The 23,599-nt window shown below is 57.4% G+C and overlaps 1 protein-coding gene across 3 annotated transcripts in view; it reads right to left on the reverse strand.

The window, feature by feature from the left end:
* Positions 1-2,434: 2,434 nt before the first annotated feature.
* SEC24D (SEC24 homolog D, COPII coat complex component) overlaps positions 2,435-23,599 on the reverse strand; it is an 83,262-nt gene continuing 62,097 nt past the window's right edge. For all 3 annotated transcript variants that reach the window (XM_079152903.1, XM_079152902.1, XM_079152901.1), the window contains 4 exons: positions 10,419-10,598; positions 7,438-7,629; positions 5,711-5,800; positions 2,435-3,176 (listed from right to left, as the gene is read on the reverse strand). In XM_079152903.1, coding sequence (XP_079009029.1) covers positions 3,036-3,176; positions 5,711-5,800; positions 7,438-7,629; positions 10,419-10,598 — 603 coding nt within the window. In that variant the 3' untranslated portion in view covers positions 2,435-3,035. The remainder of the gene's footprint in view (positions 3,177-5,710; positions 5,801-7,437; positions 7,630-10,418; positions 10,599-23,599) is intronic.

Here is a 23,599-nt window from a genome sequence, read left to right on the forward strand (position 1 = left end):
TAGAATTGGTCCCTGTGAGAGACAGTCTGGCCTTCCAAGCAGCAGGCTGGAAGGGACCCTGGCTCAGCGGCCTTCTCCCTTAGGAAGGCCGGATACTCAAGAAGGTCTCAGTGAAAGTCCATATTCTGGCCTTGCCTAGTTTTTGGTCCTCTTTATATTTACACGTCCCACATTTTCAGTCTAGAAATAAATTTCGAGTTGCTCTTCTTCTCAGGCAATTGTGAAAAGCAGCTCAGTGCAAGAGGTCAGTGTCAAACGAGGGGGGGCAGGGTCAGCATGGGGTCTGACTTGGTGCCAGGGCACCTGGTGGGCGGGACTGGACCAGGGCTGCTGCCTTATGAGCCCTTGGCTCCCTGCGGAGGAAAAGCTCCTGTGCCCAAGCCCAGCAGGCTTGTCTAGGGGACCTGGAGCTCCAGCGAGCATCTGCAGCAGGGATGTTGCTAGGCGTGTCATTTATCTCCACCGCTGATTTATGCCTTCCATTAGTTATAGCAGCTTATTTTAGACGCTGCTGATCTCCGCTAATGTGTGTCTTTCAAGGAGCTACAGCAGCTTGTTCAAAAGCCTGTCCTGGTGCAGTGGTGCACACTCGTAGTCCTAGAAACTGAGGAGGCTGAGGCAGGAGGATCACAAGTTGGAGGCCAGACTGGGCAACTGAGCAAGACTCTGTCTCAAGTAAAAAAGAGAAAGGACTGGGAATCAGTGGTAGGGTACCCCTAGGTTCTTCAGTCCCTAGTACCCAAAAATTAAAAAAAAATAAACGATCAAATTTACTAAGAGGAAGAACAAGAAGCCATCACCTTTGAAGCCACAGCATGTAGGTTACAGGAGGTGGCCAGCAGCTGCAGAGCTCTGCAGTGCACTGAGGGCACCTTGGAGGGGCTGCCAAACACAGCCTGTTAAAATATGAAGAGTGGTTTACTGTACCTCCTTATTAATAACCCAAATGGAAAGGGACCATCTGTTCCTCCTGAAGGGACAGGCACAGGAGAGGAGTGCAGAGGGGCTGGGGTGGTGCAGGGTGGCCCCCCGAGTCCTGGGAAGCTGCATGCTCAGAAATGACACCCACAGGGAGGCGGCCACTGCACAGTGACTGGGTGGGCCTGGGAAGGAGCGGGCCCCAGGGTGGACGTTCACTTCCCAGCAGGCCCGGGGTAGGGCGTGTGGTGCCTCCTGGTGGAGCCCTCAAGTCCAGTTTAGGTCATTTTCCATGTTCAAAGACTCAAGCTCGAATTGGATCTGGACTCCTCATTATGTTAATAAAACATGTTCTCATCTGGCCAAACTGAAAAGTCATTGACAGATCTTTCTTAATTATTCTTAGCCTGTTGTCATTAGGGTAGATCTCTAGGAAGTGCAGGTCACATGGCCTTGAGTGAGTGACCTCTTCCTAATGATGCGACTTCAAAACAGAATTCTCACCTTGGTTCATACATCAGAGGTTCTGGCATCTCATCCTTGAAACTGTTACTTAAAGATAGGAGCTCGGTCAATTAAACATCCATGACACCGCAGCAAATCCAGTTGGGAGCTGGACTGATCCCAGCCCTTGTCACCCTGGCCCATTCAGGAAAGCCCTAGCAAGGAAGATCCTAGCAGCAGCCCACACGCCTGTGCACTTCCTGCCTCCAGTGTTCTGACTGCCTGGGCTGCACGCGGCCCTGTGGCGCTGCTGCAGAGCAGGAGCACTGTTTCAGAAGGCCTTAGACTCCGCAGGTGGATCAACCCTGTTTTGGGCAAGTGGCCACCCAGATTGCCAGCATTCCCATTGTCTGCTGGGTTCCTAATGCACTGAAGAAGCCCGAGATCACATTCACGGTCTCCCACCACTGACAGCGACCAGCTACCCTCGGCAGCTGCTGTTCCCAGGGCCTCTGGCAGGCAGGCATGTGTGTCCTGGACACAGGCCGCAGAGCCTGCAGCACTTGTTAAACTGTCCAGTCCTCCTGAAGCAGCGATGGTAGGCCTGGGGCCCATCCTGACAGTGTCTCGTCACTGCCCTTGCCCCACGGCCTCCGCCAGCTGATGAACAGCCCCCACGGAGCCATGCAGCCCGACGCTGCTCGGCGCCTGCAGCCTGCTCCGAGTGAGCTGGAAACAGGGTCAGTCTGCTCAGGCCTTCGTGGGCACCGCAGCTCCTGGAACAGGACCCGTGTTCCACCGCAGCAGCATCACGCCTGCTCTGGGTTGGGACGGGCCGAGGCCTACTTCAGCCCCTCCTCGCCTGACGTGCCATCAGTGTGGTCCTGTGGCACCAGCTTCCACTGACGGTCCCCAGGGGCAGCAAGGCCTTCAGGTACCCTTTTATCTTTCTGTCTCTGACACTTCCTGGGTTCATTGCCTAACAGTCCTCAACCCTGAATAAAGATAACTTTGTTATCCTGGTTTGCTTAGTGCTTCATCCAGTTTTTTAAAATCTCACAATACATAAAAGTAATTCTACACATTGAATTTTTATATGAAGTTATTTATTGTTACAGGTAAAGATTCATTATGTACAGGTAGAAACTGCTGAAATTGTACAAAGAACCATTAAGAATATTAATAAAGACAGTTTTTTAGACAAAACAACTGGAAAATAAAGACAATATATAATTATGAAAAAAGTAGAGCACACATTGTTCTACTAGATAGAGTCCAAGTTATTAAAATCTGCAAATCTTCATTGAAAAGTATGTTCAATGGAGCTATGTGGTTTAAAAAAATTAGGTATAATGTAAAAATTAAGTTTTTCCCCCTCACTGGAAATAGGAGGGGAACCAAGACAATTTTTTACCCCAAATCTATACAGTTTAAAAAATAATTTATATGTCTAGCACAAAGAAAGGAAATTGAGAATGTTCTGTAAACTGCTCTTCATCAAATGCAAACTGCATCAGTTTTAAAATTAAAACCCTGCAGTCAGAAGTAGGCTCTTGCTTAATGACACGAGGCGCCTTCTCTGCGCTCCCCAGCGCGTCTCTGCAGGGTGGCGGGCATCAGAGTGAGCCTGCTGCCTTCTGGAAACGTGGGTGCCCAGAGACCGCTGGCCCCGGCTAGCTGAGCAGCTGGCATATCTCCTTGTGGACACAGCAGAGAAAATCCACGTAGGACGAGCCTCCGTGCAGCCCCCGGTCCTCCACCAGGAGCTGGCGGAAGGCCGCCTCCGGCTGCTCCCGCTGCTTCACTATGGTGAGCTGAGGAAACAAGGCAGCGGTTAGGGGCCAACCAAGCACAGTGCCCTTGGAGAGCCTCCCACGGGGCGAGCTGTGCGTGGCCTTCAATTCCCAGGCCCGAGCTGGGGCCGGCTGGCTTATGACGGCAACAGGCTTTAGGAGGCAGGGGCTCCGGGACATTTGACTTTAAGGCAATGTGACCCTGTGATGGTGCAGATCAGCATGGGGCAGCCAACTGGAGGCAGGTGTAACAGCGAGGAGGCGAGGGAGACTGGACAGGGAGAGGATGGCCCGATGTGGGGGTGGTGGAGGCTACTCCCTGCCTGGCCCAGTGCTTCAGGGCCGTGCTGCTAGGACAAGTCACAGCCACACGTACTTCCCAGCCGTGGAAAGGAAAACGGGAAGAGCCTCTGCAGTGGCGGCACAGTGACCCCACGGGAGCGGGAACGGCTCTGTCCTGCACAGAGGGCCTCAAGGGAAACAGACTGGTGGGGATGCAGCGCAGCATCGGAGGAGGACTCCAAGCTTCATGCCAAGAGGCCCGGGGAAACGAAACTCCAGATTCTGAGCCCCGATTCATGGCTTCTCAGGGTGTTCGTAATCTTGATGTCATCTCAGACCTATCCTATCATTGGGCTTGTTGCTCTTTTTTTAAAAAAATTCTGAATCTACGTGGCCGAAGGCCTTGTGCACAGAACAGGTAGGAGGAAAGAGCCCTTTCACAGGACCTGCTGCACCTCACGAGGGGCAGCTCTTCACAGCTGAGAGGCAGCTCCACGGGTAAGCAGGCTTCCTGCAGAGAGCCGAGGGGCAGAACTGACCCTCCCCAGGCCCGGGCCTGTGAGCCGGCCGGCCTCCCACCCTGGCCTCATCTGCTCTGGGAAAGCAGGATCCTTCTGACCTGCTGCTTTGACCTGTGCCTGAGGCTGGTGAGCTTCCTACTGCTCTGGCCTAATAAGACCCTCAATCACACCATGACTGTGGCCCCGCGCCCTGCTCACTCCCTGGGACGTGGTTGGATTTTATTGTTGATACCTCCATTCCAACTTGTTTCCTCCCCTTCAGTCTTTTTTAAATCTTTTTCTTTTTGGTGCTGGGGATTGAGCTCAGAGGCACTGACCACTGAGCCGCATCCCCAGCCCTATTCTGTATTTTTTTTAGAGACAGGGTCTCACTTTCGCTGAGGCTGGTTTTGAACTTGGGGTCCTCCTGCCTCAGCCTCTCGAGTGGCACCACCGTGCCCAGCTTCCTGTTAAGTCTTCACTTTCTAAAAGCATGTTTTCATTTGCTCTGAGTCGCTGTCAAGTGCCACAGAAAAGAGCAGTCCCGGTGCCCGGCATGACGTGAGCAGCTGGCTCTCGCCCTGGGTGGTGGCTGTGGGGTCCGCGTGGCACGACAGTGGCACTGCGACTGCTGCCTGCGTGGCGGGCGCCAGTCCTCGCGGGAGGCCAGGCGGCGCGTGCGTCCTGCTGCACTGGGGGCTGCCCTGTGGAGACCTCTCCCGAGGAGTTCTGGAGCTGCATCTGAAGGACTTCGCACTCTCCTGGCACGCTGCGCCTACTCGCTCCGCGCGCCATGGGCTGCCAGGCTGGGCAGCGCAGTGCGGTCCTGTTTCACAAGTGCGGCTCAAGCCAAGGCTGCGAATGGGGCCTGAGGAAGGAGGACCCCGGGGCCCATGTCCTTAAAGTTTGCTTCCTCCATGGAGGTCAGTGGAGAAGCTGGTATGGCTCATCTTGCGGGGCATTCAGTTCTGCCTGGGTTCTCACAGGGTGACCACCACACGGTGTCCTCTGGCAATGCCTGGCCATGGACGGAGGGGCTGAGAGAACCAGGAGTGGACTCTTGCTCCAGCACGGAGGCTGCCCACTCCTGCACCGGTCAGGATGGGTGGGCGGGCTGTCCAGTGCTGCACAGGGAGGTGGCTCCTCAAGGGCTCGCCCATCCTAACGAGGGGCAACACTGGGTGAACAGGAGGGACCTCCACTTCCTTCTTTGCCTTTGTACTGGGGGAGGTGGCCTTGTGGAGTGGGACGGAATGTGGTCACAGGCCTCCCTAGCTTCCTGTGTGCCTGCTCACTAGGAGGACTGGCTTGCTCAAGTGGCCCAGATGTGACCTCCTCAGCCACCTCCAGGTCCTGCCCTTAAAGCAAACTGCAGCAGGTAACAGAGGGTATGGACACAGTTCTGGAAGGTTCTGTGTTGACCCAGATGCATGCTAGAGGCTTCAGGTGGCTCACTGGTTCAGTTTACCTCAGTTCCACCCCTTTATTTAAAAAAAAATGCAAGTGTCATGAATTTCTGAATGGTACTCAAGAAAAGATGACGTCAGGCTGGCCAGGGCTCCTGGGCCCCTGTGCCACCAGGGTCTGGGCCATCACACACTTGGAGCTCTGGGCATGTGCCAGCCCAGCAGGTTGATATGCTGATCACGTCATGAAGTCACAGAACACATACTTCCGGAAGTCTCAGGGACAGTGGAGCTTGAGGGTCACAGAACACATACCTCCCAAAGTCTCAGGGACAGTGGAGCTTGAGGAAAGGAGAGGGGCTCCTACCTTCATGGAGTACGGCCTCTTCCGCTGGATGATGCCCATTACCGTCCGGAGCTGCTGGGAGTGCGGGCTTCCCACCGCAGGCAGCTGCGTCTGGGTTCAAGGAGACCAAGGTTGAGAGCAGTTCACAATGCTGCCAGCAAGGGGCTGAGAGCGTGGAAAACACCTCTAATGCCAAGGGGACCACTGCCTCGGTTTACCAGAAAATCAAAGTGGGGGGTGAAGGGAAGGTGGCTCGGTTAGTGGGCAGACGCTCTCACCAGCCAGCCAATGTCTCTGTCTCTTGAGAGTGGACCTCCCTTTCTGGACCTGACAGGCACATCCCTGGTGACACGCGGTGTGCTTTACACGAGGACCCTGGGGCCACCTCCCGTGAAGGGTCAGTGCCTTCTCCAGTTAGCAGAGCGGGGCTGCGCCTTTGGAGGCTGCCTGGGAGGTGCTGCCCGGGGCCACCGTGCCCACAGCGCAGCCAGGCCCAGGCACCCGCTTCTCCAGGGTGTGTGGCTTTGGAGGTCCCAGAAGTCCAGCTGCTGTTTGGGGGCCAGTCCAGCTGTACCTGGCCTCCAGGGCGCCAAGGCTTCCTTCTCAGATGCCCAGGCCCCAGAGTCACTGGAGGCAGCAGGAAGCTCCCTGCAGAGCTCCAAGGCCTGGGAGAAGACCCTGCCCATGTCCCAGGCACCCTGCTCCCTCATGTGCGTCCTGCTGCCCAGACTCTGAGTCTGCCTCTGTGCCTGTCTCAGGCGCCTACTCCTCTAAAGCCAAGGCCTGCCCTGGGCCCTGACTCTGTTCCACTGCTGGGCGAAGGTGAGACGGGAGTGTGTTGGCAGAAGCACAAACGGCCAACCCGCTGCTCTGGTGGAGAGACGGGCTGTCTTGCAAGCGTGTTCTTTCGGCTCTGAGCCTGTACTCATGATACGAGAGGGTCTTTCTTAAATCTTACAAACCTCTTGGATGCAGTTCTTGCCTACTGAATCTTAGTTTTGTTTTATATTTTTTGAAAACTGCATTTCTAACCATTCTTTACTTTCAGCCACAGGCAGACTACTGTCTGTGAACCTTAACCTGACCGGTCTTTTGGTGACACCTGGACGCCACACAGACTGACATTCCTGTGGACGGCATTGACCTCCTGCCTTTTAGCCTTGGAGTTCGGCCCTGCCCGATCTTCACGATGCTGTAGATACTACCTGTACATTCAGACAGAAATCAGGTGTGATGCCCAGAAACGAGCCACCCGCCGCGGCCTGAATGAGGTCCTGGGTCCCCGCGCCACAGTCGCGGCACCCGTGTGAGCCGCTCACAGCGAGCTCCACTCTCCAGCCAGCGGCAGCTGCCGGCTCCTGAACTACTTTCAAGACAGACATCTGCAGTTGTTCCCACAGCAGACCCAGGATTTCTTGCTGTGATCTTAACAGAAGGGGGGTTTGTTTCTGTGACTCTATCTGATGTCATCTGCACCCGCCGAGCATCTGTGACTGTTCTGAGTGTTCTGCTAGCACCAAGCACACTCTGCAGTGCTGCCTGTTCTGTCAGTCACCCAGTCACCGTGATGACCCACTGTCCAAATGTTTTCACATCGGCTAACGGCGGTTTTATGAAATCATGAACTTCTCATTCTTATACAAAACTAAGTCTTATTGTTTTCTTCTTTGTGCTATAAAATTGCAGACAGCATTTATTTAAGAATTTACATTTTGTATATTACTATAAAAACAGTGGAAGGCTCTTACCATATCTGTATTGACGTGTGCAAGAGACGGCACGTTAAAAATCCCTTGGATCAGCTCGGGTGGGCTGCTCACTCCCAACCACAAGAACATGTTCAGACCGTTGGCCAGCAGGAAGACCCCTCCTTCTGAGAGGCGGGACTCGGAGCAGCGGACGGCAGCAGGTAAGGCTGTGCTCTTGACATCCAAGGTGTGCTGCGCAGGAGAGGTGGGGTCGAGAGGCCGCCCTCCTGCCCTGCCGGTTCTTCTCCCTCCCTCCCTTTCCCCTGAGTGCCCAGAGATGCTGCCCACCTGCCTCCCGCCCCTCCCTCCTGCCCCAGGACATCTGGTGGAAGGTGTCTTACAGCCAGGGCAGGAAACAGGAACACAGGCAGCATTGTGGGTGGGGGTCAGAGCTAGGAAGCAGAGAACGGAGAAGGGCTCTGGGAGCACCGGGTGGAAGAGGTGTTCCAGGGAGGCAGGTGGGCTTGCGTGCAGGCCCAAGGAGGTGGGAAGTGAGCTGGGGGAACATCTAGAAGACACTGTGGATGGAAGAGCCACTCAAAGGTCCTGGGCAAGAGCTGATGAGGGTTTGAGGGCCAGCAAGAGGAGGCTGAGAAAGGAGGGCAGCAGAATACAAGGGCCAGTGGCCAGGGACCAGAAGCCCTGGCTCCCCCTGAGAGGGGACATGTGGGTGCACTCCTGCAGACATGAGCTGATGGTATTTAGCAGGCGCAAGGAGAGGGAGCATGCAGCAGGAACTTGTTAGTGGAGGAGGGAGGGCACCCTGGGATCTGGTGGAACAGGCACAGAGTGGGAGGCTCTGGACTGCATGTACACTGAGGCAGACAAGGGGCAGGGAGGGAGGCTCTGGACAGCTTGCTAGAGGTGTGCGGGTATGAGGGAGAGGACCGCAGGGAAGGCTGCCAGTCTCCCAGACTGCAGCCTGAGGACCTGGAGGAGGAAGCAGAGGTCAGGAGACAGGAGGGAGCTGGGCATGTGGGAGGGGCGGGAGCAGGAGGGAGAGGCAGGGAGGCAGCTGGGGCAGGGGAGGGGCAGGGAGGCAGCTGGGGCAGAAGGGAGGGGCAGGGAGGCAGCTGGAGCAAGGGAGAGGGGCAGGGAGGCAGCTGGGGGCAAGAGGGAGGGGCAGGGAGGCAGCTGGGGGCAAGGGGGAGGGGCAGGGAGGCAGCTGGGGGCAAGGGGGAGGGGCAGGGAGGCAGCTGGGGCAGAAGGGAGGGGCAGGGAGGCAGCTGGGGCAGGAGGAGGGGCAGGGAGGCAGCTGGGGCGGGAGGGAGGGGCAGGGAGGCAGCTGGGGCAGGGGGAGAGGCAGGGAGGCAACTGGGGCAGGGGAGGGGCAGGGAGGCAGCTGGGGCAGAAGGGAGGGGCAGGGAGGCAGCTGGGGCAGAAGGGAGGGGCAGGAAGGCAGCTGGGGCAGGGGGAGGGGCAGGGAGGCAGCTGGGGCAGAAGGGAGGAGCAGGGAGTCAGCTGGGGCAGGGGGAGAGGCAGGGAGGCAGCTGGGGCAGGGGAGGGGCAGGGAGGCAGCTGGGGCAGAAGGGAGGGGCAGGGAGGCAGCTGGGGCAGAAGGGAGGGGCAGGAAGGCAGCTGGGGCAGAAGGGAGGGGCAGGGAGGCAGCTGGGGCAGGGGGGCAGATTGGGCTTTGAGGTCATATCCCAGGAGAGAGACACACAGCAGGCAATGGGACCAATGGAACTGGAGGGCAGTCGAGGCCTCCTGAAAGGCTTTAAGGTGACTGGTGTATAGATGACACTTAGGAAGAGAAGACCAGACTGCAGAGACGCAGATTACACAGAAAGGTGACTCTCAGTTCCTGCACTCCAGACCACTCGGGAGAGCATGAGCTCCCAGGCAGGGGAAGCACCAGCTGGCTGGAGAAGGGACACTGGAAGGGTGGGAGTGAGGAGAGGGTGAGGACAGGCTCCTGGCCATGAGGAGACAACGGAGGAACGAGGAGACTGGGTTCTGCTCAGGGGTGAGCCCAAGGCTGGCTGCAGGTGGCTTGCCAGGCATTTCTGAGGAGAGGTGGTGTTGTGGCCTACAGATTCCCACTCTTTCTACTCTGAGGACTGGACTGTCCAGCTCTAGCTGAAGATCCACTTCTGCCAGTCATAAAGACAGAAGGAACTGTGGTTTCCTATTCCACCTGCATTAGCCTCAGGGCCCCTCCCCAGGGCCCTGCCTCACACCGCCAGTCTGACCTGCTGGGCCTCAGGGAAAGACCTGGCCACACAGAGGCTGTCCAGGCATAAGCAGGAGCAGAGGGGAGAACTTTCAGTCTGGGAAGTTAGCTGTTAGCCCTGACTGCACTCGAGCCAGGCCAGTGCTGCTGATCTCATCGGATGACCAGACCCCTAGACATTCACACCCTAACAGGAGGAAGCGTATGCGTGTGATCCCAAACACACGGTGAATGTGTGTGCACACGGCATCTCCCACACACGAAAGGCACATGCATGTGGGATCTAGACACACAACAAATGTGTGCAGGTGGTGCACACGTTTGCCCGTGAGATCTGGTAAACGTGTGCACATGTGCACATGAACACACACATGCACGTGATGCCCCAGTCACACGATGAGCACACGTGCAGTACAATTCTGTACACATCATGGACATGTGCTCACGTGATGTCTGTACGCACAACGGACACGTGTGTGCACCTGAGATCCCACGTGTGTGTGAGTGCAGGCGTGTGTGATCCCATGCTCACGTGCCCAGGCTGTCTGATGCTGCAGCCCTTCCACAGCTGGGTTAGGAGCCTGGCCTTGCTGTGGCTCTCCATGCACCTGCCCAGGATGCACAGTGGAGGGAGGAGAGGAGAGAGTGCTGTGAGCCCGTCAGGGAGCCAGCGGCTGCACTGCTGCCCTCCAGACACCTCTGTGTGTCCTGCACACGTGCGACTTGCTCAAGCCGCCCTGCATGTGCTGTGGGCGCTGCAGCCTCCGGTTTCCGCCTAGCAGAAGGCTCTCCTCCCAGAGCAGCTTACGATTGGCAGGAGCTGTGGGTAGAAGAAGAGCTGAGAGTCCGCCACTCCCATGGTCATGACCAGCTGCCTCTGGAACGCCCGCTCGTCTGTGGGGGTGTCGGGCCTGCTGAGCAGCACGCAGCTTTTCAGCAAGGAGTTCATGTACACTGGCAATATCTTCATGGAATCTGGCAGAATGAGCTGAAAAAGAAAGGTGCATGTTCCTACGGCCCTGGAGTCCATGCCAGGATGCCACGCCGCACAGCAAGCCCAGCCACGTCCTTGCTGACAGCCCACGCTGCTTGGTCCCTCCCAGCCATTCACAGAAGCAGCTGATGAAACACCAAGGAAGAACATCAGCAGGAGACCATGAGAACTGCAGCAGATCCCCACAAAGCTGGCGTGCAAGCCCAGGGGTTCCCTGAGCTGTTAATCATGAAAAGACAGAATCCAGATGGAAAGGACCTCTCCCTAGGCTCTGCTGACTCTCCTCACGACAAGGTCTCTCATGCTCCGGGAAGACAGCACAGCAAAAAGTTCCCAACCAGCCTGGGCAACGCCCCGGAGCTGCCTGAAGCTCACTTCTGCCCACCTCTGGACTCCTCTCACAAAGCCACAGGCAGTCAAGGGTCACCTGATGTTCATTTCTTGTCTAGTATGACATTTCCACTTGCAACACCTGGAACCCTGTTAACTCTCAGCGAGGAAACTGACCAAAGCTGTGGGAATCAGATCACGGTCACGGGCCAGAGTCATGGAGCCTGGGGACTATTTCTGAGCTGGACACAGGTGAGGCATATTACATACCATTGAGGACTAAGACGTTCTAGGAAGCACGTACTGTTTGTGACAACAGTACAGTTAACAATGATACTTAGATTTAAAGGTGCAGGATGGTTTAGTAGAGTTCAGACATTTGTGGACCTAAAAGACAAAGGGGTGGGCTTGGAGAAGAGGACCCAAAAGGACCCAAACATCCGACAACAGGACGTACGATGACTGGGAGTACAGAGAATAAAAGAAGAGGTGAATGATAATGAAAGAAAAAGAAGAAAGAAGAAAGAAGGAGGAGGAGAAGGAGAGGAAAAGGAGAAGGTGAGAAAAGGAGAAGGAGGAGACAAAAAGAGTGAAGGAAAGGGAGGAGTGTAACCCAGCAGAGAGCACGTCCCAGCAGGCTGACACCTGGGTTCCACTGCACCACACACCTGATGGTAGAGCACTGCCTAGCAGGCTGAGACCTGGGTTCCACTGCACCACACACCTGATGGTGGAGCACTGACTAGCAGGCTGAGACCTGGGTTCCACTGCAGCACACACCTGATGGTGGAGCACGTCCTACAGGCTGAGACCTGGGTTCCACTGCAGCACACACCTGATGGTGGAGCACTGACTAGCAGGCTGAGACCTGGGTTCCACTGCAGCACACACCTGATGGTGGAGCACGTCCTAGCAGGCTGAGACCTGGGTTCAACTGCACCACACACCTGATGGTGGACCACTGCCTAGCAGGCTGAGACCTGGGTTCCACTGCAGCACACACCTGATGGTGGAGCACTGCCTAGCAGGCTGAGACCTGGGTTCCACTGCAGCACACACCTGATGGTGGAGCACGTCCTAGCAGGCTGAGACCTGGGTTCCACTGCAGCACACACCTGATGGTGGAGCACAGACTAGCAGACTGAGACCTGGGTCCACTGCAGCACACACCTGATGGTGGAGCACTGCCTAGCAGGCTGAGACCTGGGTTCCACTGCAGCACACACCTGATGGTGGAGCACTGACTAGCAGACTGAGACCTGGGTTCCACTGCAGCACACACCTGATGGTGGAGCACTGCCTAGCAGGCTGAGACCTGGGTTCCACTGCAGCACACACCTGATGGTGGAGCACGTCCTAGCAGGCTGAGACCTGGGTTCCACTGCAGCACACACCTGATGGTGGACCACTGCCTAGCAGGCTGAGACCTGGGTTCCACTGCAGCACACACCTGATGGTGGAGCACTGCCTAGCAGGCTGAGACCTGGGTTCCACTGCAGCACACACCTGATGGTGGAGCACTGACTAGCAGACTGAGACCTGGGTTCCACTGCAGCACACACCTGATGGTGGACCACTGCCTAGCAGGCTGAGACCTGGGTTCCACTGCAGCACACACCTGATGGTGGAGCACTGCCTAGCAGGCTGAGACCTGGGTTCCACTGCAGCACACACCTGATGGTGGAGCACTGCCTAGCAGGCTGAGACCTGGGTTCCACTGCAGCACACACCTGATGGTGGAGCACTGACTAGCAGACTGAGACCTGGGTTCCACTGCAGCACACACCTGATGGTGGAGCACTGCCTAGCAGGCTGAGACCTGGGTTCCACTGCAGCACACACCTGATGGTGGAGCACGTCCTAGCAGGCTGAGACCTGGGTTCCACTGCACCACACACCTGATGGTGGAGCACTACCTAGCAGGCTGAGACCTGGGGTCCACTGCAGCACACACCGGATGGAAGAGCACTGCCTAGCAGGCTGACACCTGGGTTCCACTGCACCACACACCTGATGGTGGAGCACTGCCTAGCAGGCTGAGACCTGGGGTCGACTGCAACACACACCTGATGGTGGAGCACTGCCTAGCAGGCTGAGACCTGGGGTCCACTGCACCACACACCTGATGGTGGAGCACTGTCTAGCACGCTGACACGTGGGTTCCACTGCACCACACACCTGATGGTGGAGCACTGCCTAGCAGGCTGAGACCTGGGTTAAACTGCACCACACACCTGATGGTGGAGCACTGCCTAGCAGGCTGAGACCTGGGTTAAACTGCACCACACACCTGATGGTGGAGCACTGCCTAGCAGGCTGAGACCTGGGGTCCACTGCAGCACACACCTGATGGTGGAGCACTGCCTAGAAGGCTGACACCTGGGTTCCACTGCACCACACACCTGATGGTGGAGCACTGCCTAGCAGGCTGAGACCTGGGGTCCACTGCAGCACACACCTGATGGTGGAGCACTGTCTAGCAGGCTGAGACCTGGGTTAAACTGCACCACACACCTGATGGTGGAGCACTGCCTAGCAGGCTGAGACCTGGGTTAAACTGCACCACACACCTGATGGTGGAGCACTGCCTAGCAGGCTGAGACCTGGGTTCCACTGCAGCACACACCTGATGGTGGAGCACTGTCTAGCAGGCTGAGACCTGGGGTCCACTGCAGTACACACCTGATGGTGGAGCACTGCCTAGCAGGCTGAGACCTGGGTTCCACTGCACCACACATCTGATGGTGGAGCACTGTCTAGCACGCTGAGACCTGGGATCCACTGCAGCACACACCTGATGGTGGAGCACTCCCTAGCAGGCTGAGACCTGGGTTCCACTGCAGCACACACCTGATGGTGGAGCACTGCCTAGCACGCGAACACCTGGGTTCCACTGCAGCACACACCTGATGGTGGAGCAATGCCTAGCAGGCTGAGACCTGGGTTCCACTGCAGCACACACCTGATTGTGGAGCACTGCCTAGTAGGCTGACACCTGGGTTCCACTGGACCACACACCTGATGGTGGAGCACTGTCTAGCATGCTGAGACCTGGGTTCCACTGCAGCACACACCTGATGGTCGAGCACTGCCTAGCAGGCTGAGACCGGGGTTCCACTGCAGCACACACCTGATGGTGGAGCACTGCCTAGCAGTCTGAAACCTGGGTTCCACTGCACCACACACCTGATGGTAGAGCACTGCCTAGCACGCTGACACCTGGGTTCCACTGCACCACACACCTGATGGTGGAGCACTGTCTAGCAGGCTGAGACCTGGGTTCCACTGCAGCACACACCTGATGGTGGAGCACTGTCTAGCATGCTGAGACCTGGGTTCCAATGCACCACACACCTGATGGTAGAGCACTGCCTAGCAGACTGACACCTGGGTTCCACTGCACCACACACCTGATGGTGGAGCACTGCCTAGCAGGCTGAGACCTGGGTTCCACTGCAGCACACACCTGATGGTGGAGCACTGTCAAGCATGCTGAGACCTGGGTTCCAATGCACCACACACCTGATGGTAGAGCACTGCCTAGCAGACTGACACCTGGGTTCCACTGCACCACACGACTGATGGTGGAGCACTGTCTAGCATGCTGAGACCTGGTTTCCAATGCACCACACACCTGATGGAAGAGCACTGCCTAGCAGGCTGACACCTGGGTTCCACTGCAGCACACACCTGATGGTAGAGTACTGCCTAGCATGCTGAGACCTAGGTTCCACTGCAGCACACACCTGATGGTGGAGCACTGCCTAGCATGCTGAGACCTGGGTTCCACTGCAGCACACACGTGATGGTAGAGCACTGTCTACCAGGCTGAGACCTGGGTTCCATTGCAGCACACACCTGATGGTAGAGCACTGTCTAGCAGGCTGAGACCTGGGTTCCACTGCACCACACACCTGATGCTGGAGTACTGCCTAGCAGGCTGACACTTGGGTCCCAATGCACCACACACCTGATGGTGGAGCACTGTTTAGCAGGCTGAGACCTGGGTTCCACTGCACCACACACCTGATGGTAGAGCAATGTGTAGCAGGCTGAGACCTGGGTTCCACTGCACAACACACCTGATGGTAGAGCACTGTCTAGCAGGCTGACACCTGGGTCCCAATGCACCACACACCTGATGGTGGAGAACTGCCTAGCAGGCTGACACCTGGGTTCCACTGCACCATACACCTGATGGTGGAGCACTGTCTAGCAGGCTGAGACCTGGATTCCACTGCACCACACACCTGATGGTGGAGCACTGCCTAGCACGCTGAGACCTGGGTTCCACTGCACCACACACCTGATGGTAGAGCACTGCCTAGCACGCTGACACCTGGGTTCCACTGCACCACACACCTGATGGTGGAGCACTGCCTAGCAGGCTGAGACCTGGGTTCCAATGCACCACACACCTGATGGTGGAGCACTGCCTAGCAGGCTGACTCCTGGGTTCCAGTGCAGCACACACCTGATGGAAGAACACTGCCTAGGAGGTTGAGACCTGGGTTCCACTGCAGCACACACCTGATGGAAGAGCACTGCCTAGCAGGCTGACACCTGGGTTCCACTGCAGCACACACCTGATGGAAGAGCACTGCCTAGCCGGCTGACACCTGGGTTCCACTGCACCACACACCTGATGGAAGAGCACTGCCTAGCAGGCTGACACCTGGGTTCCATTGCAGCACACACCTGATGGAAGAGCACTGCCTAGGAGGCTGAGACCTGGGTTCCACTGCAGCACGAACCTGATGGAAGAGCACTGCCTAGCAGGCTGAGACCTGGGTTCCACTGCACCATACACCTGATGGAAGAGCACTGCCTAGCAGGCTGAGACCTGAGTCCCACTGCACCACACACCTGATGGAAGAGCACTGCCTAGGAGGCTGAGACCTGGGTTCCACTGCACCACACACCTGATGGAAGAGCACTGCCTTGCAGGCTGACACCTGGGTTCCACTGCAGCACACACCTGATGGAAGAGCACTGCCTAGGAGGCTGAGACCTGGGTTCCACAGCACCACACACCTGATGGAAGAGCACTGCCTAGCAGGCCGATACCTGGGTTCCACTGCAGCACACACCTGATGGAAGAGCATTGCCTAGGAGGCTGAGACCTGGGTCCCACTGCACCACACACCTGATGGAAGAGCACTGCCTAGGAGGCTGAGACCTGGGTTCCACTGCAGCACACACCTGATGGAAGAGCACTGCCTAGTAGGCTGAGACCTGGGTTCCACTGCACCACACACCTGATGGAAGAGCACTGCCTTGCAGGCTGACACCTGGGTTCCACTGCAGCACACACCTGATGGAAGAGCACTGTCTAGGAGGCTGAGACCTGGGTTCCACAGCACCACACACCTGATGGAAGAGCACTGCCTAGCAGGCTGAGACCTGGGTTCCACTGCAGCACACACCTGATGGAAGAGCACTGCCTAGTAGGCTGAGACCTGGGTTCCACTGCAGCACACACCTGATGGTGGAGCACTGTCTAGCAGGCTGAGACCTGGGTTCCACTACAGCACACACCTGATGGAAGAGCACTGCCTAGCAGGCTGAGACCTGGGTTCCACTGCACCACAAACCTGATGGTGGAGCACTGCCTAGCAGGCTGAGACCTGGGTTCCACTGCAGCACACACCTGATGGTGGAGCACTGTCTAGCAGGCTGAGACCTGGGTTCCACTGCAGCACACACCTGATGGAAGAGCACTGCCTAGCAGGCTGACACCTGGGTTCCACTGCAGCACACACCTGATGGAAGAGCACTGCCTAGGAGGCTGAGACCTGGGTTCCACTGCAGCACACACCTGATGGAAGAGCACTGCCTAGCAGGCTGACACCTGGGTTCCACTGCAGCACACACCTGATGGAAGAGCACTGCCTAGCAGGCTGAGACCTGGGTTCCACTGCAGCACACACCTGATGGAAGAGCACTGCCTAGCAGGCTGACACCTGGGTTCCACTGCAGCACACACCTGATGGAAGAGCACTGCCTAGGATGCTGAGACCTGGGTTCCACTGCAGCACACACCTGATGGTAGAGCACTGTCTAGCAGGCAGAGACCTGGGTTCCACTGCAGCACACACCTGATGGTAGAGCACTGCCTAGCAGGCTGAGACCCGGGTTCCACTGCAGCACACACCTGATGGAAGAGCACTGCCTAGCAGGCTGAGACCCGGGTTCCACTGCAGCACACACCTGATGGAAGAGTACTGCCTAGCAGGCTGACACCTGGGTTCCACTGCAGCACACACCTGATGGAAGAGCACTGCCTAGCAGGCTGAGACCTGGGTTCCACTGCACCACACACCTGATGGTGGAGCACTGTCTAGCAGGGTGACTCCTGGGTTCCAGTGCAGCACACTCCTGATGGAAGAACACTGCCTAGGAGGCTGAGACCTGGGTTCCACTGCAGCACACACCTGATGGAAGAGCACTGCCTAGCAGACTGACACCAGGTTCCACTGCAGCACACACCTGATAGAAGAGCACTACCTAGCAGGCTGAGACCTGGGTTCCACTGCAGCACACACCTGATGGAAGAGCACTGCCTAGCAGGCTGAGACCTGGGTTCCACTGCACCACACACCTGATGGTAGAGCACTGTGTAGCAGGCTGAGACCTGGGTTCCACTGCACCACACACCTGATGGTAGAGCACTGTCTAGCAGGCTGACACCTGGGTCCCAATGCACCACACACCTGATGGTGGAGCACTGCCTAGCAGGCTGACACCTGGGTTCCACTGCACCATACACCTGATGGTGGAGCACTGTCTAGCAGGCTGAGACCTGGGTTCCACTGCACCACACACCTGATGGTGGAGCACTGCCTAGCACGCTGAGACCTGGGTTCCACTGCACCACACACCTGATGGTAGAGCACTGCCTAGCACGCTGACACCTGGATTCCACTGCACCACACACCTGATGGTGGAGCACTGCCTAGCAGGCTGAGACCTGGGTTCCACTGCAGCACACACCTGATGGTGGAGCACTGCCTAGCAGGCTGAGACCTGGGTTCCACTGCAGCACACACCTGATGGTGGAGCACTGCCTAGCACGCTGACACCTGGGTTCCACTGCAGCACACACTTGATGGTGGAGCACTGCCTAGCACGCTGACACCCGGGTTCCACTGCAGCACACACCTGATGGTGGAGCACTGCCTAGCAGGCTGAAACCTGGGTTCCACTGCACCACACACCTGATGGTGGAGCACTGCCTAGCAGGCTGAGACCTGGGTTCCACTGCACCACACACCTGATGGTGGATCACTGCCTAGCAGGCTGAGACCTGGGTTCCAATGCACCACACACCTGATGGTGGAGCACTGTCTAGCAGGCTGAGACCTGGGGTCCACTGCACCACACACCTGATGGAAGAGCACTGCCTAGCTGGCTGAAACCTGGGTTCCACTGCAGCACACACCTGATGGAAGAGCACTGCCTAGCAGGCTGACACCTGGGTTCCACTCCACCACACACCTGATGGAAGAGCACTGCCTAGCAGGCTGACACCTGGGTTCCACTCCACCACACACCTGATGGTAGAGCACTGCCTAGCAGGCTGAGACCTGGGTTCCACTGCAGCACACACCTGATGGTGGAGCACTGCCTAGCAGGCTGAGACCTGGGTTCCACTGCAGCACACACCTGATGGAAGAGCACTGCGTAGCAGGCTGACACCTGGGTTCCATTGCAGCACACACCTGATGGAAGAGCACTGCCAGGCAGGCTGACACCTGGGTTCCACTCCACCACACACCTGATGGTAGAGCACTGCCTAGCAGGCTGAGACTTGGGTTCCACTGCAGCACACACCTGATGGAAGAGCACTGCCTAGCAGGCTGACACCTGGGTTCCACTCCACCACACACCTGATGGTAGAGCACTGCCTAGCAGGCTGAGACCTGGGTTCCACTGCAGCACACACCTGATGGTGGAGCACTGCCTAGCAGGCTGAGACCTGGGTTCCACTGCAGCACACACCTGATGGAAGAGCACTGCCTAGCAGGCTGACACCTGGGTTCCACTGCAGCACAAACCTGATGGAAGAGCACTGCCTAGCAGGCTGAGACCTGGGTTCCACTGCACCACACACCTGATGGTGGAGCACTGTCTAGCAGGCTGACTCCTGGGTTCCAGTGCAGCACACACCTGATGGAAGAACACTGCCTAGGAGGTTGAGACCTGGGTTCCACTGCAGCACACACCTGATGGAAGAGCACTGCCTAACAGGCTGACACCTGGGTTCCACTGCAGCACACACCTGATGGAAGAGCACTGCCTAGCCGGCTGACACCTGGGTTCCACTGCACCACACACCTGATGGAAGAGCACTGCCTAGCAGGCTGACACCTGGGTTCCATTGCAGCACACACCTGATGGAAGAGCACTGCCTAGGAGGCTGAGACCTGGGTTCCACTGCAGCACGAACCTGATGGAAGAGCACTGCCTAGCAGGCTGAGACCTGGGTTCCACTGCACCACACACCTGATGGAAGAGCACTGCCTAGCAGGCTGACTCCTGGGTCCCACTGCACCACACACCTGATGGAAGAGCACTGCCTAGGAGGCTGAGACCTGGGTTCCACTGCACCACACACCTGATGGAAGAGCACTGCCTTGCAGGCTGACACCTGGGTTCCACTGCAGCACACACCTGATGGAAGAGCACTGCCTAGGAGGCTGAAACCTGGGTTCCACAGCACCACACACCTGATGGAAGAGCACTGCCTAGCAGGCTGATACCTGGGTTCCACTGCAGCACACACCTGATTGTGGAGCACTGCCTAGTAGGCTGACACCTGGGTTCCACTGGACCACACACCTGATGGTGGAGCACTGTCTAGCATGCTGAGACCTGGGTTCCACTGCAGCACACACCTGATGGTCGAGCACTGCCTAGCAGGCTGAGACCGGGGTTCCACTGCAGCACACACCTGATGGTGGAGCACTGTCTAACATGCTGAGACCTGGGTTCCAATGCACCACACACCTGATGGTAGAGCACTGCCTAGCAGGCTGACACCTGGGTTCCACTGCAGCACACACCTGATGGTGGAGCACTGCCTAGCAGGCTGAGACCTGGGTTCCACTGCAGCACACACCTGATGGTGGAGCACTGTCAAGCATGCTGAGACCTGGGTTCCAATGCACCACACACCTGATGGTAGAGCACTGCCTAGCAGACTGACACCTGGGTTCCACTGCACCACACGCCTGATGGTGGAGCACTGTCTAGCATGCTGAGACCTGGGTTCCACTGCAGCACACACCTGATGGAAGAGCACTGCCTAGCAGGCTGAGACCTGGGTTCCACTGCACCACAAACCTGATGGTGGAGCACTGCCTAGCAGGCTGAGACCTGGGTTCCACTGCAGCACACACCTGATGGTGGAGCACTGCCTAGCAGGCTGAGACCTGGGTTCCACTGCAGCACACACCTGATGGAAGAGCACTGCCTAGCAGGCTGACACCTGGGTTCCACTGCAGCACACACCTGATGGTAGAGCACTGCCTAGGAGGCTGAGACCTGGGTTCCACTGCAGCACACACCTGATGGAAGAGCACTGCCTAGCAGGCTGACACCTGGGTTCCACTGCAGCACACACCTCATGGAAGAGCACTGCCTAGCAGGCTGAGACCTGGGTTCCACTGCAGCACACACCTGATGGAAGAGCACTGCCTAGCAGGCTGACACCTGGGTTCCACTGCAGCACACACCTGATGGAAGAGCACTGCCTAGGATGCTGAGACCTGGGTTCCACTGCAGCACACACCTGATGGTAGAGCACTGTCTAGCAGGCTGAGACCTGGGTTCCACTGCAGCACACACCTGATGGTAGAGCACTGCCTAGCAGGCTGAGACCTGGGTTCCACTGCAGCACACACCTGATGGTGGAGCACTGACTAGCAGACTGAGACCTGGGTTCCACTGCAGCACACACCTGATGGAAGAGCACTGCCTAGCAGGCTGACACCTGGGTTCCACTGCAGCACACACCTGATGGAAGAGCACTGCCTAGCAGGCTGACACCTGGGTTCCACTGCACCACACACCTGATGGTGGAGCACTGTCTAGCAGGGTGACTCCTGGGTTCCAGTGCAGCACACACCTGATGGAAGAACACTGCCTAGGAGGCTGAGACCTGGGTTCCACTGCAGCACACACCTGATGGAAGAGCACTGCCTAGCAGACTGACACCTGGGTTCCACTGCAGCACACACCTGATGGAAGAGCACTGCCTAGCAGGCTGAGACCTGGGTTCCACTGCAGCACACACCTGATGGAAGAGCACTGCCTAGCAGGCTGAGACCTGGGTTCCACTGCAGCACACACCTGATGGAAGAGCGCTGCCTAGCAGGCTGAGACCTGGGTTCCACTGCACCACACACCTGATGGTGGAGCACTGTCTAGCAGGCTGACTCCTGGGTTCCAGTGCAGCACACACCTGATGGAAGAACACTGCCTAGGAGGCTGAGACCTGGGTTCCACTGCAGCACACACCTGATGGAAGAGCACTGCCTAGGAGGCTGACACCTGGGTTCCACTGCAGCACACACCTGATGGAAGAGCACTGCCGAGCAGGCTGAGACCTGGGTTCCACTGCACCACACACCTGATGGAAGAGCACTGCCTAGCAGGCTGACACCTGGGTTCCACTGCAGCACACACCTGATGGAAGAGCACTGCCTAGCAGGCTGAGACCTGGGTTCCACTGCACCACACACCTGATGGTGGAGCACTGCCTAGCAGGCTGAGACCTGGGTTCCACTGCAGCACACACCTGATGGAAGAGCACTGCCTAGCAGGCTGAGACCTGGGTTCCACTGCACCACACACCTGATGGAAGAGCACTGCCTAGCACGCGAACACCTGGGTTCCACTGCAGCACACACCTGATGGTGGAGCAATGCCTAGCAGGCTGAGACCTGGGTTCCACTGCAGCACACACCTGATTGTGGAGCACTGCCTAGTAGGCTGACACCTGGGTTCCACTGGACCACACACCTGATGGTGGAGCACTGTCTAGCATGCTGAGACCTGGGTTCCACTGCAGCACACACCTGATGGTCGAGCACTGCCTAGCAGGCTGAGACCGGGGTTCCACTGCAGCACACACCTGATGGTGGAGCACTGTCTAACATGCTGAGACCTGGGTTCCAATGCACCACACACCTGATGGTAGAGCACTGCCTAGCAGGCTGACACCTGGGTTCCACTGCAGCACACACCTGATGGTGGAGCACTGCCTAGCAGGCTGAGACCTGGGTTCCACTGCAGCACACACCTGATGGTGGAGCACTGTCAAGCATGCTGAGACCTGGGTTCCAATGCACCACACACCTGATGGTAGAGCACTGCCTAGCAGACTGACACCTGGGTTCCACTGCACCACACGCCTGATGGTGGAGCACTGTCTAGCATGCTGAGACCTGGTTTCCAATGCACCACACACCTGATGGAAGAGCACTGCCTAGCAGGCTGACACCTGGGTTCCACTGCAGCACACACCTGATGGTAGAGTACTGCCTAGCATGCTGAGACCTAGGTTCCACTGCAGCACACACCTGATGGTGGAGCACTGCCTAGCAGGCTGACACCTGGGTTCCACTGCAGCACACACCTGATGGTAGAGCAACTGTCTAGAATGCTGAGACCTGGGTTCCACTGCAGCACACATCTGATGGTAGAGCACTGCCTAGCAGGCTGACACCTGGGTTCCACTGCAGCACACACCTGATGGTAGAGCACTGTCTAGCAGGCTGACACCTGGGTTCCACTGCAGCACACACCTGATGGTAGAGCAACTGTCTAGCAGGCTGAGACCTAGGTTCCACTGCAGAACACACCTGATGGTAGAGCACTGCCTAGCAGGCTGACACCTGGGTTCCACTGCAGCACACACCTGATGGTAGAGCAACTGTCTAGCATGCTGAGACCTGGGTTCCACTGCAGCACACACGTGATGGTAGAGCACTGTCTACCAGGCTGAGACCTGGGTTCCATTGCAGCACACACCTGATGGTAGAGCACTGTCTAGCAGGCTGAGACCTGGGTTCCACTGCACCACACACCTGATGCTGGAGCACTGCCTAGCAGGCTGACACTTGGGTCCCAATGCACCACACACCTGATGGTGGAGCACTGTTTAGCAGGCTGAGACCTGGGTTCCACTGCACCACACACCTGATGGTAGAGCACTGTTTAGCAGGCTGAGACCTGGGTTCCACTGCACCACACACCTGATGGTAGAGCACTGTGTAGCAGGCTGAGACCTGGGTTCCACTGCAGCACACACCTGATGGAAGAGCACTGCCTAGCAGGCTGACACCTGGGTTCCACTCCACCACACACCTGATGGTAGAGCACTGCCTAGCAGGCTGAGACCTGGGTTCCACTGCAGCACACACCTGATGGAAGAGCACTGCCTAGCAGGCTGACACCTGGGTTCCACTCCACCACACACCTGATGGTAGAGCACTGCCTAGCAGGCTGAGACCTGGGTTCCACTGCAGCACACACCTGATGGTGGAGCACTGCCTAGCAGGCTGAGACCTGGGTTCCACTGCAGCACACACCTGATGGAAGAGCACTGCCTAGCAGGCTGACACCTGGGTTCCACTGCAGCACACACCTGATGGAAGAGC

The sequence above is a fragment of the Sciurus vulgaris genome, assembly GCF_902686455.1.
Source record: "Sciurus vulgaris genome assembly, chromosome: 9".
NCBI lineage: Eukaryota > Metazoa > Chordata > Mammalia > Rodentia > Sciuridae > Sciurus > Sciurus vulgaris.